General features: G+C 39.8%; 1 protein-coding gene and 1 long non-coding RNA gene across 3 annotated transcripts in view; both read right to left on the bottom strand.

Annotated features, from left to right (window-relative positions):
• Positions 1–777: 777 nt before the first annotated feature.
• Positions 778–19,925, bottom strand: part of tmem184ba (transmembrane protein 184ba) — a 34,117-nt gene continuing 14,969 nt past the window's right edge. The window contains exons 5-11 of one of the 2 annotated variants that reach the window (XM_063222086.1): positions 18,720–18,810; positions 16,567–16,642; positions 14,737–14,828; positions 14,076–14,245; positions 12,739–12,933; positions 11,644–11,670; positions 778–3,713 (exon numbers count right to left, since the gene is read on the bottom strand). In XM_063222086.1, the coding sequence (XP_063078156.1) occupies positions 3,478–3,713; positions 11,644–11,670; positions 12,739–12,933; positions 14,076–14,245; positions 14,737–14,828; positions 16,567–16,642; positions 18,720–18,810 (887 nt within the window). In that variant the 3' untranslated portion in view covers positions 778–3,477. The remainder of the gene's footprint in view (positions 3,714–11,643; positions 11,671–12,738; positions 12,934–14,075; positions 14,246–14,736; positions 14,829–16,566; positions 16,643–18,719; positions 18,811–19,925) is intronic. The other variant, XM_063222087.1, reaches the window with a different exon arrangement.
• On the bottom strand, positions 6,607–8,698 carry LOC134468031 (uncharacterized). The gene is made up of 2 exons (XR_010038680.1): positions 8,182–8,698; positions 6,607–7,065 (listed from the first exon to the last, which is right to left on the bottom strand). It is a non-coding gene; the product is annotated as an uncharacterized LOC134468031 (long non-coding RNA).

Raw genomic sequence — 19,925 nt, 5'->3', positions numbered from 1 at the left:
ATTTTTTCTATAGTAAAAATGAAATACATTGTCTATTTTATACATAAATTGAAATAAATGTTGTATATGTTGTACATAAAACTGGTATGTTTGCTTTGCATTGACTTTCTCAGACCATGAACTTATCTGCCCATGTACAGTAGACTACAAAAATACTTGTTGGTCTTAAAAGTACAGCATGTAAGATGGTGGCCAGAGTGGGTATTGCAACTGCTGCTCACTGAATCTGAGCTGCCTATTTCTAAGTTTTATATTTCCATGAATGTTTACTAAGAAATAAACTAATATTTACTAGTATGACCAACAAACAGTATGTTTTTCAGCTGAAATTCATTAAGGCGGACATAATATCCACCTTTTCATGTATGAAAAGTGTAATTCCCTTAGTCATAATGTGTAGAATTTGATGGTTGAAATCTTTGTGAGAAAGGTAACATTTGGGAAAGAGAAGGAAAAAGCAGAGAGCTGTTTGTTGTTGAGATGAAAAGATGGAAGTGATGGTGGGGTTCGTGCTTCCACCCAGACATGGGAGAACTTTCTGGAAGCAGGACCACACTATGACTTTGTGGAAATGGCTTCTAAATGAGCAGTGTGTGGGAAGGCGGGTCGGGGTGTGTGGTCACAGGCTGCCACCAGACACAAAACCAGACTTTGGTGAGCAGATAAAGAACAGCTCTAGTTTTATTTATTTATTTTATAGTTTCATGTTTCTTTCCTGGAAATGATGAAATGTTGGTATAACCTTTACAGTTTAGATAAACAGAAGTGTGTTTTAAAAAAAAATGTAACCATATAAAACAATAGACAACAAAGGAAGAGTACAAAACTAGGCTTTTGCTCTCTGCTATTTTAACATCATCCATCACTAAACTCTTCATATGAATATAATTTTGATGGTAATATATTCGGCTGAGAACTACTATCACAACTACATTCTCTATAATACATTCAATACACATCAAAATATATTTCCATGTTCTGACAAGTTTGCCAAAAATAGCCATTTATGTTTCTTTAAAAGTCCACGTTTCTGTTTTGACATAGAAAAGCGTACTGCTGATTAACAGTTCCAGACAACATAGTGCAAGGATAATGTATGAAACCTGGCACCTTTTGCCATTTACCCATACTTCGCATAAATACATACATCAATAATAAACATCAACATATTTGAATAAAAAAGAATAAAACCTACCTAATATGGCAGAAACAACGCACCTCATACACTCAAGACAATTCCTGTCAGTCACTTTCATCTTCAACACACACAAATATAGTGTGAGCGGTAATGATAATGCTTGGCCTGCTTTCTCTAGATAAGGTGTGTGTGTGTGTGTGTGTGTGTGTGTGTGAGAGAGAGAGAGAGAGAGAGAGAGAGGGAGAGAGAGAGAAAGAGGGAGAGAGAGTAGGTATTCCAATCACTGTCACAGTGAATTTCCATGAGCAAACTCTTGTGCACCTCCCAGTGGTGAGAGGAAGGGACACCTCTGACTACACCACTCAGCTCATGGGTTAAGCAAAGGGCCATACGTCCATCAAGAATGCTCGAGACAAACAGTTATACACGAGTTGTTTTCACTTCTGCCCTAAAACTAAATCTTGACTTGATTATTGATCCCAAAAATCATAAATCAAATCAAAAATCATAAGGCCCCCACAATTGTTACGCAAATCTGACTTTACAGAAAAAAAAACACTTGCAGGGAATTTCCTTATTTTTCTTCCTTTTTTCCAAAGTGCACGGTTCAACAAGCGCCACTATCTTTCACAATAAACACTACGTATGAAAGCGGCAATCCAGCAGTAGCTCACGTGCTTGCACCTGACACAAACACATCTACAGCATGAGAAACATAACCTAGATGCGCTTGTGTACTGCTCCTCTGCCGTTTAACCCAGATTACAGCCTAAACTGAATGGTGGCAGTGGTCCTCTGGTCTGGTGACAGCCTGTAATCCCAACAGCGCTGCACATAACGCCCCAATTACTCTCTCTCTCCCTCTCTCTCCTAATCCGGTGGGCGCCCATTCGCATCTCTCCTCTCTCCTCTCTGCACTCCGATGGCCTGTGCAAGGAGCAGATTTCTCTTAATCTGTAATCCCATCATGTACCATCAACCACTCCCTGCCTGTGCGTACATACGTACGTGGATAACATAAGCACATGCAGCTTACTCTCTCTCTCTCTTTCTCTCTCTGTGGCTGTTTATATCTCTGGCACGTGACGTGACCCACCAACCATCACCCCACCACATAGCGTGCCAAACACCCACCACAGCACAATATAAATAACAACACAAAAAGCAACAATAATAATGCTGACTTAATTCCAGACAGATGACGCCCTTGTGTGAGGTCAGAGAGCTTTCTGTCACTCTTGCTGTGCGGTGACACTGGGTTGTCACGTGAGAGCAGCACTACTCAGAGTACAGCGGGTAGGTACTACTTAAATCAGGGGTGGGGAGCCGTTTTCATTCGAGGGCCACTTCAAATTTTATTAAGACCTATATTGAAGGTGGCCACCTTTACAACAGACCCCACCTTCACTAGGTCCCCTGTAAAATATAACTTCATTGTATTGCAAATGTAATTTCTTTTCAAAACATCTGTGACTAAAATTATTCAATCAATGGACAAGGTCAAAGCCTTCATACAATGGCAATGGTTTCAGATGTGTTATGAGTGACACTCAAACTGAAATGCTGTACCATCAAAATGACTTCAATGACTCACTTCAATGTCAGTAGAGCACTTACAGTACGACATATCACAATATATAATATGTGTCAAAATGTTAAAGCGACTAAAACAGTGTTCCCTACTAATATAGTACCGCTGGAACAACACACTAGTCACATCAGGATTTCAGTTCGAATCCACAGATGATGAGTTCCTGGTCAGATGTCTGATGTATTCAGTATCATTGAGGGAAAAACTAAAAAATTACAGTATTTACAGAAAGCTTTCAAATAAAAGCTGGAGCGTGACTGTTTGGCCAACTTGACCTAGTTTTGCTTTTAAAGGGAGTTTGTTCCTCGCTGTCCATGTGAAGAAAATTGTGAACGGACACCTCCTCCCCTTAGTCAGTCCCTTTTCTGAGGTGGGAGGTTGTCGTTCACGGTTCTCACTTAGAGGAACATGTTGATGGTGGATGATTCTAATGGCTCATTCTTTTGAAACTCGGCTGTCCGTAGACCTGAGGTTGTTCTCCCGACAACCGTTGTAAATGCGTTCTATTGCAGTAGCTGGGGACCATACAAATGTCTGAAAACACTAACGTTAAACGAACTTGGAGTACACCGAAGTGCTCCGAGTTTGTGTCGCGGAACCCCGAGTTGAGTATCCGTTCTTTTGCACTTTCCAGAGGCGGAGCTCTGGGTTTCCGACAACCGAGTTTCAAAAGAATGCACCATAATGAGGGAAGAAGAGCTTTTGTAGAATTCTCAAGAGGATTCTAGATCATAACTTTCAGAGTATTCTAGAACTCGTCGTCAGAGCTCAGCAGCAGGGTCTTCTCGTGGTCGCGGGCGAAGTTGGTGCCGTGGTCGTGGTTTCGGGAGACGGGTGGGGCAGGTACCCCCTGCTCCAGGGTGGACTGTTGTGTGTACTGCTGGTAGGCTGGGGAGAAGTTGTGGATGGCGTCCTGGACCATGTCCCCGGGGTTCATGGTCTCCTTCAGGCTGCTAGAGATGCTCTTCATGGGGGCGCAGCGGCCTGATGGAGAGAGTGGGGATAAAAAAAAAATAAGGTTTAGAGCTATGAAAAAACTATCTCAGAACTGAACAAGATAAAAACTCCTGTTCCCTCTTCCAAGTACTGAATTCTTTGTGCATAGTAGAGTAGTAGGGTAACTTTATTGATCCCCAGGGGGAAATGAAGGTGTTTGGTTGACTTATTTACAACCATGACAGATAAAAGAGGTCTACTGCAGGGGTAACGCTTTATTTTACGGTACAGTATTTACTATGTACTTTCTGGGTAACAACTGGGTAACAGAGGGAAATTACATGGTACCTAGAATGTAAAAAGGGGGTAAATACGATGTAAATACTGTGTAATTACAGAGGAAAAAACTCAGAAGTTACTGTGAAACTACACTGTGTATTTTCTGGGTAACAATTGGGTAACAGAGAGAAATTACACAATTGTTATCCAGAAAATACACAGTGTAGTTTCTTGGTAAGTTTTGTGTTTTCCCCTGTAATTACATAGTATGTACGTCGTAATTACCCCCTTTTTTCCATTCTAGGTACCATGTAACTTCTCTCTACGGTACATAGTATTTACTATGTACTTTCTGGGTAACAACTGGGTAACAGAGAGAAGTTACATGGTACCTAGAATGTAAAAAGGGGGGTAATTACGATGTAAATACTATGTAATTAGAGGGAAAAACCTCAAAACTTACCATGACACTACACTGTGTATTTTCTGGGCAATTATTGTTTGATGGCAATTTAAAAAAGGATGAAAGTACTACCTATTTACCTGTTTGTTTTACAGCAATACCACATTTAATTACTAGGTTAATGTGCTGCTCTGGATGGTAATTACACAACTCCAAAGTCAGAACTTACAAGGAACAGTATTTCATTGTAGTTACTGTGTTTATCACCATACATACCCATTTATTGCATGGGTAAATGTGGTACTTACCTGACAAAACAATTGCTGATGTCACACATTGCCATGGGCTTTATCTTCATTCTTGTAGCCGTTGAGTCAAAAGTGTTTGGTAAGTACATGGTAGGTTTCTGCACTGTTACCAAGTAACATATATTTATTTACCAGGTAAAAAAGGGGAAACTGTACTGTAAAGTAAAGCGAATGCTCTTACCAAAGTATTACCAATTTCTTACCAAGTAATTAAACTTGTTTCATAAATCATGTAAGTACATGGTAAGTTTCTGCACTGTTACCGAGTTACAGATATTCAGTTACTAGGTAAAGAAGGGGAAACTGTACTGTAAAGTAAAGCGAACGCTCTTACCAAAGTATTACCAATTTCTTACCAAGAAAATAAACTTGCTATGGTAAGTATCTGCACTGTTACCAAGTAACAGATATTCAGTAACCAGGTAAAGAAGGGGAAACTGTACTGTAAAGTAAAGCGAACACTCTTACCAAAGTATTACCAATTTCTTACCAAGCAATTATACTTATTTCATGTATCACCTAAGTACATGGTAAGTTTCTGCACTGTTACCGAGTAACAGATATTCAGTTACCAGGTAAAGAAGGGGAAACTGTACTGTAAAGTAAAGCGAATGCTCTTACCAAAGTAAGTCTTATTACCAATTTCTTACCAAGAACATAAACTTGTTATATATCATGTAAGTACATGGTAAGTATCTGCACTGTTACCAAGTAACAGATATTCAGTTACCAGGTAAAGAAGGGGAAACTGTACTGTAAAGTAAAGCGAACGCTCTTACCAAAGTATTACCAATTTCTTACCAAGCAATTATACTTATTTCATGTATCATGCAAGTACATGGTAAGTTTCTGCACTGTTACCGAGTAACAGATATTCAGTTACCAGGTAAAGAAGGGGAAACTGTACTGTAAAGTAAAGCGAATGCTCTTACCAAAGTATTACCAATTTCTTACCAAGAACATAAACTTGTTATATATCATGTAAGTACATGGTAAGTATCTGCACTGTTACCAAGTAACAGATATTCAGTTACCAGGTAAAGAAGGGGAAACTGTACTGTAAAGTAAAGCGAACGCTCTTACCAAAGTATTACCAATTTCTTACCAAGCAATTATACTTATTTCATGTATCATGCAAGTACATGGTAAGTTTCTGCACTGTTACCGAGTTACAGATATTCAGTTACCAGGTAAAGAAGGGGAAACTGTACTGTAAAGTAAAGTGAACGCTCTTACCAAAGTATTACCAATTTCTTACCAAGCAATTATACTTATTTCATGTATCATGTAAGTACATGGTAAGTTTCTGCACTGTTACCGAGTTACAGATATTCAGTTACCAGGTAAAGAAGAGGAAACTGTACTGTAAAGTAAAGTGAACGCTCTTACCAAAGTATTACCAATTTCTTACCAAGTAATTAAACTTGCTTCATAAATCATGTAAGTACATGGTAAGTTTCTGCACTGTTACCGAGTTACAGATATTCAGTTACTAGGTAAAGAAGGGGAAACTGTACTGTAAAGTAAAGCGAACGCTCTTACCAAAGTATTACCAATTTCTTACCAAGAAAATAAACTTGTAATATATCATGTAAGTACATGGTAGGTTTCTGCACTGTTACCGAGTTACAGATATTCATTTACCAGGTAAAGAAGGGAAAAAAATACATCAAAAGCAAATCAAAGCATTATTGTGGAAATCAATTTTTTTTTATTGTATATTGTGGCAAACGACAGTATTGCAACTATGCTGCTCATTGGAACGGTGCTGCTTATTGCTAAATTGTATTATGTTTAGGTAATAAACTAATATATACTAGTATGAATGTAACCCACTACTAGGTATGTACACGTCGATGATAGGCCAGGTTCAATAGCTAGAGAATAAAGACACTAGGCTCTGGGAGAGTGCAAAAAGATAAGTGCAATTAAAAGACACCACACAAGGATATACTTTTTTTCTTTCTTTAGTTATGAATTGCAAGGTAGAAAATATGTACATATTCCCAAAATAAAAGAAAAGAATTGACCCTTTAAAATAAAATAAAATGAATTGTCCTTCAAAAGTGAGTAATTGTCTATTTTCCAAAAGTTGGGAACAGTCCTTTAAATCAGTCCTTTAAATCCTCAAAGAGAAAAGAGTTCCTTTCAGTTGTTCAAGAAAAAAAAAGAAAAAGTAGTTCCTTTATAGTAGTTCCGTTCAGTTCAAGGCCTTAGTTCAGTTTGTAAACCGTTAAAGTAACAACTCAAGTCAGTCAGTCAGTGTTGTTGTGACACAGGCAGGTCACAACCCTACCACATATGCGCCATGTACAATGACACAGGACAGGATCCGACTCAATGGGGTGGGTGGCTCGCCATCAAACGCAGTCATCAATCCACAGCGGAATCCAGGTCCAAAAAACTTCACCTGTGTAACCATACCCTTAGTTAAGCTACACATGTACACAGGACAATGTTCACATTTCTTATCAAATATCAGTTCAAACAGTTTAAACTTAAAGTAGTTGTAGGACTACACAGGGGTGGAAAGTAACTAATTACATTTACTCAAGTATTGTACTTGAGTAGCATTTATGAGTACTTTGAACTTTTTAAGTAGTTTTTAATATTAATACTTTTACTAGTACTTGAGTATATTTTGACCCAAGTTGTTAACTCAATTACACTGGAACCTGGCCTGAGTACTGAGTAAAAAAATAGACAAAATGCCACGCAAAATAATGCCACAATCTGCCGGAAAAGAAAGATGATGCAGGATGGCACACAGCATTTTCACTATTGTACTATCTTGGATCAATGTATTGGATGATGGCTGGTGCCAAGCAAGAGATAGAGGTTATGGAGGACGATATTCAAGAAAAAGAAACATTACATTGTCTAGAAAAGCTAATTAAATGTAACTAAGTACTTTTACTCAAATTGCATTTTTAAGTGAAGTACTTTTTACTTTTACTTGAGTAGATTTTTAGATAGGTAGGCCTACTTTTACTATTACTCGAGCAGGATTTAGGCAAAGTAGCCTAAAGATAGCCTACTTTTACTTGAGTAGGCCTACAATTTTCGGTACTCTTTCCACCTCTGGTTGTACAACATTAATATCAATCTTCTCAAAGGAAAATATATGCAAACCGCATACACTTCACTTATACTGAAAAGCATTGCATACCATTCAGTTACATAACCATTATCAAATAACAGGATGCATACTATGAAAAACATCACTCGGTACTGAAACCGTGGGAATTACACACACATTGCCGAGCACAGTAATGATCAGGAGGACTTGTTCAGACCTCTCCCCTCGCACTTGCTGGGTGCGTGATCACAAGCATGTGAATTACAGGCCGCTCATTCCAAGCTTTAAACTTATACTCAATTCAACCAAAATATACCCTTTTCACACTAAACACAACAAGTATTAACAAAACAAAATACAATTCTGAGGTTTCACCGAAGTATTTCACAGTGATAAGCAATAACACTCAAGTTACATCCGTAGGGAAAATACAGGTGGTTGCCTTACCGAGACGATTCAACAGAAACAATACACGACGAAGCGCAGCTTCTTGCTCTTCAAAACACAAAAGATTTACAGAGCAGGTCGCTCGGTGGTCCAAAATGAAACTTAGAAGTAGGTATCTTTAACTTAGAATTAATTTTCTATCAATATCTAGCTCCAAGGTGGAGCAGAAGAAACGAAGTCTTTCCTTCAGCTTTCGAGCTCTTCTCAGCTCAACTGACTGGAACGGCTCCACGGAAAGCTGAATGCGTGGAAACGCATGTCAAAATAAAAGTGCCATAACGTAACTGTCACAGTAAAAGTCCTGCTATGTTAATCGTGTTTTTAACGATACCAAACCTTCATTCATGAATTGCCTTATCAGTATTATCACTATTTATTATCCCATTTTACTATTTATGCTATTTAATCAACTAATACGTTTTTAATATGCATTTGTCAACTGGGTTACATGAACATAGTAAGTTTTGCAGCTAAAAATGACTGTTTCTAAATTAAAAATTGAGGATCATGGAGAAAATCCCCCTTTTAATTTTTTCATTGATGAAAATTGCGATGTGTGCTGTCATAATACCTAGAAATTGGAAAGTGATATTCATGAAAATGGAAATGAAGAACGGGCAGCAGGAATTCTGGAATGAAATAATAATAATAATAATAATAATAAAATAGCCTATATGCACCTGTGTGTGTGTGGAACAAGGCAGCCATCCGAGTTGGCAGCAGAAACAGTCCAGGCAATACTTTCTCTAGTCTTGTATTGTAAAAAATGTAGGCCTGGTCTGATGAGTCTTTATATCTGCTGCCAACTCGGATGTATACTGTCCCATGTTTGGAAATGAGCTCATATTACATTTCCCCTTGAGTTAAGTTATTGGGTTATACCTTTCTACTGTACTTCCTGCCGTTCTCTGACTACATCAGTGCAAATTTTACCTCCATGCTAGCAATTAACACAGAGTCCTAAGAGAACAGTTTCCCCTTCTTTACCTGGTAACTGAATATCTGTAATTTGGTAACAGTGCTGATACTTACCATGTACTTAGGCCTATATGATAAACAAGTTTAATTGTGTGGTAAGAAATTGGTAATACTTTGGTAAGAGCGTTCGCTTTACTTTACAGTACAGTTTCCCCTTCTTTACCTGGTAACTGAATATCTGTAACTTGGTAACAGTGCAGAAACTTACCATGTAGGCCTATGATACATGAAATAAGTTTAATTGCTTGGTAAGAAATTGGTAAGAGCGTTCGCTTTACTTTACAGTACAGTTTCCCCTTCTTTACCTGGTAACTGAATATCTGTTACTTGGTAACAGTGCAGATACTTACCATGTACTTACATGATATATAACAAGTTTATTTTCTTGGTAAGAAATTGGTAATACTTTGGTAAGAGCATTCGCTTTACTTTACAGTACAGTTTCCCCTTCTTTACCTGGTAGCTGAATATTTGTAACTCGGTTACAGTGCAGAAACTTACCATGTACTTACATGATTTATGAAACAAGTTTAATTACTTGGTAAGAAATTGGTAATACTTTGGTAAGAGCATTCGCTTTACTTTACAGTACAGTTTCCCCTTCTTTACCTTGTAAATAAATATATGTTACTTGGTAACAGTGCAGAAACCTACCATGTACTTACCAAACACTTTTGACTCAATGTCTACAAGAATGAAGATAAAGCCCAATGGCAATGTGTGACACCAGCAATTGTTTTGTCAGGTAAGTACCACATTTACCCATGCAATAAATGGGTATGTATGGTGATAAACACAGTAACTACAATGAAATACTGGGGCAATTCCCATGTAAGTTCTGACTTTGGAGTTGTGTAATTACCATCCAGAGCAGCACATTAACCTAGTAATTAAATGTGGTACCTGTACTGCTGTAAAACAAACAGGTAAATAGGTAGTACTTTCATCCTTTTTTAAATTGCCATCAAACAATAATTACCCAGAAAATACACCGTACTTTCATAGTAATTCATGAGATATTTTCTTCTTAATTACATAGCATTTACTTTGTAGTAACCCCCCTTTTAAATTTTATACACCATCTAATTCCTCTCTGTTACCCAATTGTTACCCAGAAAATACACAGTGTAGTTTCATGGTAAGTTTTGAGGTTTTCCCCTGTAATTACATAGTATTTACATCGTAATTACCCCCCTTTTTACATTTTAGGTACCATGTAACTTCTCTCTGTTACCCAGTTGTTACCCAGAAAGTACATAGTAAATACTGTACCATATAGAAGTTACATGGTTCCTAGAATGTAAAAAGGGGGATAATTACGATGTAAATACTATGTAATTACAGGGGGAAACCTCAAAACTTACCATGAAACTACACTGTGTATTTTCTGGATAACAATTGGGTAATTTCTCTCTGTTACCCAATTGTTACCCAGAAAATACACAGTGTAGTTTCATGGTAAATTTTGAGCTTTTCCCCTGTAATTACATAGTATTTACATCATAATTACCACCTTTTTACATTCTAGGTACCATGTAATTTCTCTCTGTTACCCAGTTGTTACCCAGAAAGTACATAGTAAATACTGTACCGTAAAATAAAGCGTTACCACTGCAGGCTAGGCAAGCTGGACAAGAGAAGCTATTGCAATTCGTGTTGAGTTAACAGACACAAAAGGCACTAAAACAATATGCTTGTTTCCTCTTAACATGCAAGTCTGATACTACCTGAGGTCCTAAGTTCATCTTTTTATAAGTGAGTAACCTGACCTACAAATCTGACCATCGACCAATAAATGTCTGGAGATTTTGTTCAAGTTGACATCTGTTTTTGCTTTATCAGACAGGCCTTTGTACAGAGCCTTTAAAATGACATGTACTTTAAAGAAATAAAAAACTGAAGTGTTTCCTGTGATTTGGAAGTCATGAAGAGAAAGTGTCTGGTGCTCATAAGAATGTTTTATGTGCTGTGCACTAGAAAGATTTTAGGTATTTGCTCGATTTTAGGTACGGTATGTGCTTTTTGTTGTTGTACATGCCATTATAAAGGCACTGTACCCGTCGCCACAATTATGACATAGGTCTTCCATGATTGCCAAAAACCCAGAGGATGGAAGACTCTAAGGCATGGAGGGCTTAACGAATCAAAAGTCATTTCATACTGTATAATCAAACCGTACAATCAACCGTCTTAAAAAAACCTGAAATAATACGAGACTGCCATTTCTTCCTAAGGAGAGCAGTATATGGATGACTGAGAGCAGGGAGGTAGTCTCCTAAAGTCACCAATGGAACGCTGTAATGTTCATTGATAAGACCTTACTGCCATAGTAGGCCTACTACACTATTACAACATTACACAGAGCCTTTAGTAATACATTACAACTTGATCATTACCGTTCTGGTAACAACATAGTCATAACAGGGGCCGTGTTAAGAGTTTGAAATTGAAAGCAGACTACAGGCTAGGAGCTACAGTACGTACCGGACGGTCCGTATGTGGGAACAGGCCCTTTAGAGTGCAGCATGGAGAAAGAAGACAGGATGAGAAGAAGAAGAAGAAGAAGAAGAAGAAGAAGAAGAAGAAGAAGAAGAAGAAGAAGAAGAAGAAGAAGAAGAAGAAAGAAAGAATAAAAGAAAACATACAGGAAAGGAGGAAGAAGGGTGAGAGGTGAAGGGATGGAGACAGGAAATTAGTTGGGACAGTTACAAAGGAGTGAGATATCACGGTGATGAGTCACGGTCATGGTAAATGGTAATGATTAATTTTACACCACAATGGGATGAGTTTGAGTAATTGTGCAATGTGTTTCAACACAAATAAGAACGAGTTTACCAGAGGAGGACATGAAAAACGGAATGAAATTTAGGAATGTTAGAATGTTTAAGGAATGGAAAGGACAGTCAGGTAACATGGAGGGAAAGCCACGGTGCAACAAAAAGAAGAAGAAGCAGAGAGCAAATCATTCAGACAGACCTACTCTGGCTCAAGGAACAGAATTAAAAAAAAAACCTTTTCAGTGCCGCAAAACTCGCACTTGCTCAATGTTGACCGTTTTATTACACCTTGTGAAAGAAGCTGATGCTGTGAAAAACAGCTGAGACAGCTTCAGAATTTACCCTGAGTCAGCCACTCTTGGTCTCCATCTGTTACTTACTCTATCTTTCTATCTGCCATTCAGAGCAGCACTCCCATCCCGTAATATCTTCCCTTTTTGCTCCTAAACTACAGTGCATTCCTTACATTACACTTAACAGATGCTTGCATTGCCTTTTATATCACAGCAATTTACAGTCATCACCTGTCAGGTTCAAGGAATGTTGTACAGACCCTAGAGCAATATGGGGCTAGATTATCTTGCTCAGTGGTACTACCTGACACTCGAATTCCCATGTTGCATAAGATGTCTACGACTGGTAATTCAAAAATTACACAGAGCATGGTGGTCAACCCATTTCTTTTATGACAAAGAGTACATTTTCAGGAAATAGGTAATACCTATAAATTGATGCTGGTACTAAATATGAATGAAAAAGCTCAAATTTTTGAACGGTCATTATTGGCTGCCCAAATCCTTACCCTGTGAGTCCAGCCTCTTGTCCATGTAGACCTTGTAGGTGAAGGCGTGACGCAGGGCAATGGCAGCAAAGAACATCTCGATGCAGATGATGAAGTTCTGGTAGCCCGCGGCGACCGTTCCCTCGCCGACGGACACCTCTGGCGAGCTGATCTGGGGGATGGTACCGCACTTCTCCAGGATGGCCAGCAGCATGCCTGATGGAGGAGCAGAGGAAGAATAAGAGTAGAGTAGAGTAGAGTAGAGTAGAGTAACTTTATCGATCCCCAGGGGGAAATTCAGGTGTCAAGTAGCTTACATAAATACACAAATACACAAATGCCCGCATGGACATTTCAAGACACATATAACACAGGTAATAGTCAGGGAGGGGAAAATAAAGAGTCATCATCAATAACAGTCATCATCATCACCATCATCAGGATCCATGATGGACTTCCAGAATAACTCAGTCGACATACATTAATGATGGAGTAGGCCTACCATAATCAATCAATCAATCAATCAATACATTTCCTTCAATCAATCAATCAATCAATCAAGCATTTCCTTTTGAGGGTTCTTAAAATGCTTGCTCATTGTTCATTGCCATTTGGGAAAAATACAAGCATAGAATGGAGGAGCTGCATCAACTGGTTAAGGAGGCCCATTTGACTGATCAACTAGCAGGGTTTGGCGTAGAACGTTAGTAAACCTCTCTCCCGAAGCCTCATGCAGTACAGTATCAGTAACGTAAACCTCCCTCCCGAAGCTTCATACAGTACCAGTAGTGCTGAGCTATCGGTTAGCTCAGAGGTATCGTGTTGAGCCTCCCGTGCCCAAACTGGAGCGTTGATTGGTAGGTAGTGGGTTCGGGCCCCCATTGGCGGACTAGGGCAGGATCACCTCAGCTATTAGCCTGATTATCATCGACTTTCAAATCTCTTCGAGACTTGGTCTGACCAAGACCATAACAATTAACATTTCTCAAACATAGTTGACCCGCCTCCCTTGGTTTGCTAATGGTTGTTCGCTTCAGAACAAAGTGGGAGGAGTTCCCGATTTTTCGGGAGCTCAGAAAGTACTTGCATTACTCGACCTTGACCTTGACCTGACTAGTAGCAACGCTGAAGGTGTTGCGTTACTAGGAGGGCACAGCCTGCCTACTCAGCTACACCCACCTTGCCAGAATGAGAGGAAGATGACGGACTTGACCATGAGGAACACACACTCTTCACATGCCCATTTCACCTGGGTCTCTTGTCAGTTGTATTGGCAATTAATTGCAATTAACGTTTTTTAATCGATTAACACATTAATCGATTAAAGTCGATTAATCATTTGCATGCCTAACACCCACCTTGCCAGAAGGAGAGGAAGATGACGGACTTGACCATGAGGAACTTGAGCATGGGGCTGTAGGGGCTCAGCAGGTCCCTGGTGGCGAAGTAGAAGAGGAACAGCGCGTACAGGGACAGGCTCACCGAGATGTTGTAGACGATGCTCACGTACAGGTAGCCACTCGCCACGCTGCAGAAAAGAAAAGAGTCCGTTTCAGATTAGATTACTGGTAAATTAGATTAGATTCAACTTCAGTGTAAAGATAAGACAAGACAAGACAAGACAAGACAAGACAAGACAAGACAAGATAAGATAAGATAACTAATCCCCAAAAGGGGAAAATTGTCTTGGGCAAGAAGAAATCACATTCTACATCAACTATAGATAGAAACAGACAAGAGGCATATCACCAACAATAATAAGCCTTTTACATGTATACAGTATGTGGATATTTTAAAATAAACTCTCTTGTTTACACCTAAAAGGAGTTTTAGACGTTTGAAGTTTTTTTCTAAAAAAATGTCTCTTTTAAGGGACTGAAAAGTACATGTGTGACAATGTCGTTTTCATCTTTATCAACATGTCGCATTATTACTCAGTGTCAGCAGCCCAAGTGAGACAACAAACAAAAAAGTGGTTACAGTGTGCTTTACAATGTTAATGAGGGGAAAAGGGCGTACTTGAAGTCTCCGTCACGGTACTTCCCAAAAGCTTGCAAGATGACGGTGACCATGGCCATCAGAGGCTTCACTACGCAGAACTGCAGCGTGGCCTGAAATAGATAGCAGAAGCAGCTCACGTTACACACCGCTCAGCACAGCACGGCACAGCACAGCACGTCATGGCACAAGACATGACAGCACAGCACAGCACAGCACAGCACAGCACACCTAGCCAGGCTCTCGCCCAACACAGCATGTGTAGTTCAGTGGTTTCAAAACTTTTTCTGCTGGGATCCAATTTTGCACCCAATATTATTTCTGCGACCCACCACCCTTCCATTTCCAAATGTTCCAAACATTTGTTTTTTGTCCATTAGTATTGCTGAATTTTAATATGAAATTCATATTAAAGTACATACATATTTTAATGGGACACTGTGCAGGAAATGGTCAAAAAAGGTATTGCAACTATGCTGCTCATTGAAAATGTGTTGTGTAAGGCCACATTTTATCTCTTCATGAAAGTTTACTAAGTAATAAGCTTAAATTAATATTTTATAGTATAGCCCAAGTACAGTCATTTTTGCAGCTAAAATGGCTATTTCTGGAAATTCAAAATGGCAGACCAGTCATAATGAATACTTAGAATTTGATGGTGGTGATAAGTATTCATGAAAAAGGTAACATTATTGAATGGGTAGCATGAATTCTGGAAATAAACAACTAAAAATGTCACACATTGTCCCTTTAAAGTAGAAATGACCACTGTTACTGAGCAATTTATGGAATGGCTATATTATGGCTATATTATTCAATTATTCATGCAAACAGTCCCTTCTTTCTGTGACCTCTCTGCAACACCCCCCCCCCCCCCCCCCCGAGTGTGAATACCTAAAAAGAAGGGTTAAAAGTGTCTGAATGTGTCAGGTTAAAAGTCTCATTTGTGCAGGACCAGGGTGAGCCACTAACAAGATGGCTCCACCCAGCCCCTCAGAAGAGCCGGGCAGGCGATGAACGGCCTCAGCGGAGATCCCCCCCCCCCTAGCCTGACCCACCCCTCTGTGATAGGTGATAAACACAGCAGGAATTAAATGTCTTTGCAATCACACTGATACCCCAACCACAGATGGTGCAAAGATGTGCTCTTCTTGCAGACTCCCTACCCCAACTGCAACATATTCTCATTACCGACGTAGATGCGCTGGGTCTAACTTGGACGCGCATAGAATCTTCATGTGAAAGGTGTAGGTTTACGCTCGATTGACCACAGCTATCAGCCAATCAGAATCGAGAACCAGACCGCACAGTGTTAGATATAATAATTGAGGCACGGTGATGGGTTAGATTGGACATAGACCCCTGCCCCCGTCTTTCCAGGTGATGTTATTTGTATAGAGATGGGTGATACATGTTTGATCTCAAGTTCAAGTTCAAGTTCAAGCTTAAATTTTATTGTCCCCAAAAGGGGCAATTACAGTAAGTGTGCAGCAAGTCAACAACATATAGACAACAGATAACAGGACAAATTCTGTCTAATGTCTGAATTTATTCAAGCTAGTGCTATATGTTTAATCTATTGTGCGATGATTACTCTATTATAAATTGTGCAGGTGTGTGCATGTTGCTTGACACTTTAAAGTTAAACTCTATCATAGTCTATCATAGTCTTCACAGATAGACTCAATGGTACAATCACTGTGACTTGACAAGTTCCAATATTTATTGCATAACATGTGCAGTACATAAAGTGCAAACATGTACTACAGTTCAATGGTACACACGAGTGCACATGGTCAATAAAACTGCTTGTGATTGTGGGAAGCGGCAGGCTGTGGTGTAGTTACTCACCTGTTTGCAGAACCTGAGGAAACCTATAGAGTAGGCTTTTCCCCACAGGCAGCATGTCCCATATATACAGCTGGACCTGAAAGACACGGAGCACAATATTAACAACAACAACCATGGCCCAGTTGTGGATCTTACGACTGGGCACTGGACTGCTACACCCGACGACCCGAGTTCAATTCTAGCCTGGGTCATTTGCCGACCCTTCCCCGTCTCTACTTTTATTACTGTGTGGTTACTACTATACGATATATGACAATGACAATGACAATCATAATCATAATTAATAAATAATTAAAAACATCAGTAGAGGATGACCCTGTGATGGAGTGCCATTAAAAAATTCAGAAAAGAATATGTATACTTCGGTGCCATCTCAACAGAAATCAGTTGAGACAAGCTTTTCCAAAAAAACATCCCGATTTCAAATCCGTAATGGATCGCTTTAAGCCAACCACTTAGTCAGCAAGCCAGGCAGCTGACCAGGCAGGCATTTACATTAAGCCCATTCCAACGAGCCTGGCACTTTGGCACTCAGATCAGAGTGCATGTTTGGTACATCGGCAACTCAAGTTCAAGGCGAGGCGAGGAGGGGTGAGTGACTGCTCTTGCTCTCACTACCGACACGTCGGTCTCTCCTACAATATGCACGACACGAGAAGCTAGAGACTTGCTAGCTGACCTCACCTTAGGTATCAGAGTGCAGAGTAAAACTGTCTAACTCAGGGGTTTCACAGTTTTATTTTTAATATCGGAATTTCATTGCATGTCAATCATCTCGAGGTGGATGGCAGCTTGAACTAGATGGCGACCAAGAAAGACCTTTATTCTCAATGCTCTATTATTTAAAAGCCTGAAATCTCAGAAAACTGCTGCTAATGTTGTAATGTTCATTACTGAGATCTACTTCTTATTTTGACTTTATTAGTTTTTCTTTCTCTACAAGTCTGAGGCCGGATTGAACCATCTGACGGGCCGCATCCACTGGTCTAACTAGACAGCTACACACATGAACACTGTTGCCATAACCCATAACACAACACCAATGGCTGAATTCACAGTTGGATAGCATGTTATCTGTAAAAGGCAGCGCAAAGAAGTTCTACAGAAAACGTTCTACTACATTGGGAAAAACTAAGGTACCTTCGAAGGCAGTATTTGTTTTTCTTTTCATTTATTCCATTCCACCAGCTTTGACCTCAAAGTGCTACTACCAACTTCTGTCTTCGAAAGCAGTATTTTAACATGTTGGACACCGCCCAATCCTTGATGTTTTTGGCATCGAGATCAGAGTGTTTATTTGTTACAGCTCGAGTTCAAGGCCAGAACAGAGATGGTTGGCCAGACGTGTGCACGCTACATAATGGGTGGAGGGAGAGACTGCACTTTGTATCTGCTAATAATGTTGGCTATGATTATGTCCTCGATTGTAAGTCACTTTGGTTAAAAATGCAATGTAATGTAATGCTCCTGTCCTGACCTCTGCTACAGAACCTTTTTTAATCAAGATCAAGATGAAGATAAAGTCCCAGATCAACAGACCAACTAATTCTGTGTTGAAAGAGGTGGGGGTGAGGGAGGACCCCATCCTCCAAACAGTATATGAGGAGACCGTACTCTCCTCTACTGTATTTCTACTTAGCCTGGTCTTCCCACCATCCCAGTGTTTCCCATTCATAGACAATTCTGTGGTGCAGCACCACACAATAAAAAAATGAGCACCGCAAATTGATCAACAGCCACACATGCATACCAATGAGAGCACCTTGGTCTGTGGGAAACACTGAATCTCGTACTAATTTTATGTAGAGCAGGGATGTCAAACTCATTTCAGTTCAGGGGACACATACAGCCTATTTGATCTCAAGGAGCAAACCAAACATCTTCTGGTAGAGTAAGATAGATCAAGCCATCTATATCAGGTCTGGTGAACGCCCCTTTACTAGACCTTAGGTTAGGAGGCCTTTAGGAGACTAAAGGTTGAGAATATGTTACAATGACCAAGAGTAAAATTAACACTATTTTTGAGTGGGCCTAAATGTTACCTGAAACGGAGTCCATTTCAACTCAACAGACGGTTAACAGAGAAATCTTTTCTTTTGACAATGGTGTTCACACTACTAGATTGACAATTGTGCATAAGCATCCAGACTCACTCGATGGGCTTCCCCCGGATCTCCGCCATGATGGCGCTCTCCCCTCCCAGGTACTCATAGCACAGGCTGAGGAAGTTGTAGATCACAAAGGCTGCAAAAAAAACAAAACAAAACACATATCAGTTATTCTGTCAAAATATGGGCCCTGTTATACATTTGCTATTAGCTGAACAGCAATGACCAAATCACAATGCATTACTAAAGGCCCTCTGTTATGTCAAAGTAGAGTAGTAACTAGCAATATGGTAGGAGTGTTGAATAAAATTATATTGTTGCAGTGTATCTACCTCATTAGGTTAAGTGCAATAACTGGTGTAAGGAATATGTAAGATCATATACTGGTGTTGTACAAACATCAGTAACAGTACTTACTGTACCTACTTCTACTTTATCTACCTTTGCAGGAAACCTCAGAGTAGATGTAGTAAAATGCACTCTTAGTACTCTATCATTAAACCACCTTATCTACACAGTAGAGGTGTTGTAGGCCTGAAGCCATCATCAGTGCCAGCCAGACAGGCCAGCAGACAGGCAGCCACTGGGGCATTGCGAAACACACTGCAGTGACGGTTACAAAGGAGGAAATTCACTCATTGCTACACAACCACACAATGCAAACAGTTAAAGCAACATCAACTACATTTCTTGTCAACCTGAAAATAATGTTCCCAAGATTTTTTCAGTGATGCTACAGGATGCGCATGCACGTGCACATTTCCTGCACAAATGGTTGTCGAGTGTAACTTTTTTTTCCAAGATATTTTTATTTTATTTTTTTTACTTTATTTATGATAGTTCAGTGAAGATGGTGACAGGAAGCGAGTGGGGAGAGAGAGATGGGGAAGGGCCGGCAAAGGACGCGGGCCGGGAATCGAACAGTTGGCCGCATAGTAGACGAGTGCCCCACCGTTTGGCCACGGAAGGGCCAGCCGAGTGTAACTTATGTCAATTTTGCGCACCACAGCTCACTTGAACGTCAGGTAATGCAGGCACGTCCACACGATGCAATATTGACACAACTGCTAGAGCTGGTCTTCCAAACGTCCATGTTGAAGTCGCGGTAGATTAGTCAATCAATAGTAGAAAATAGAAATTGAAATAGAAAATCTTTGGCTATCTGTACCAAAGACATTCTCCTCTAGCTCTGCAGTAAGTATGTGCACTTGTCCGTACATGGTTGTACGCATACAGTAAGTGAAGTCAGAA

This window comes from Engraulis encrasicolus, chromosome 17 (assembly GCF_034702125.1).
Source record: "Engraulis encrasicolus isolate BLACKSEA-1 chromosome 17, IST_EnEncr_1.0, whole genome shotgun sequence".
Lineage (NCBI taxonomy): Eukaryota > Metazoa > Chordata > Actinopteri > Clupeiformes > Engraulidae > Engraulis > Engraulis encrasicolus.
The sequence above is the reverse complement of the archived record's forward strand: the minus strand, read 5'-3'. Positions and strand labels throughout refer to the sequence as shown.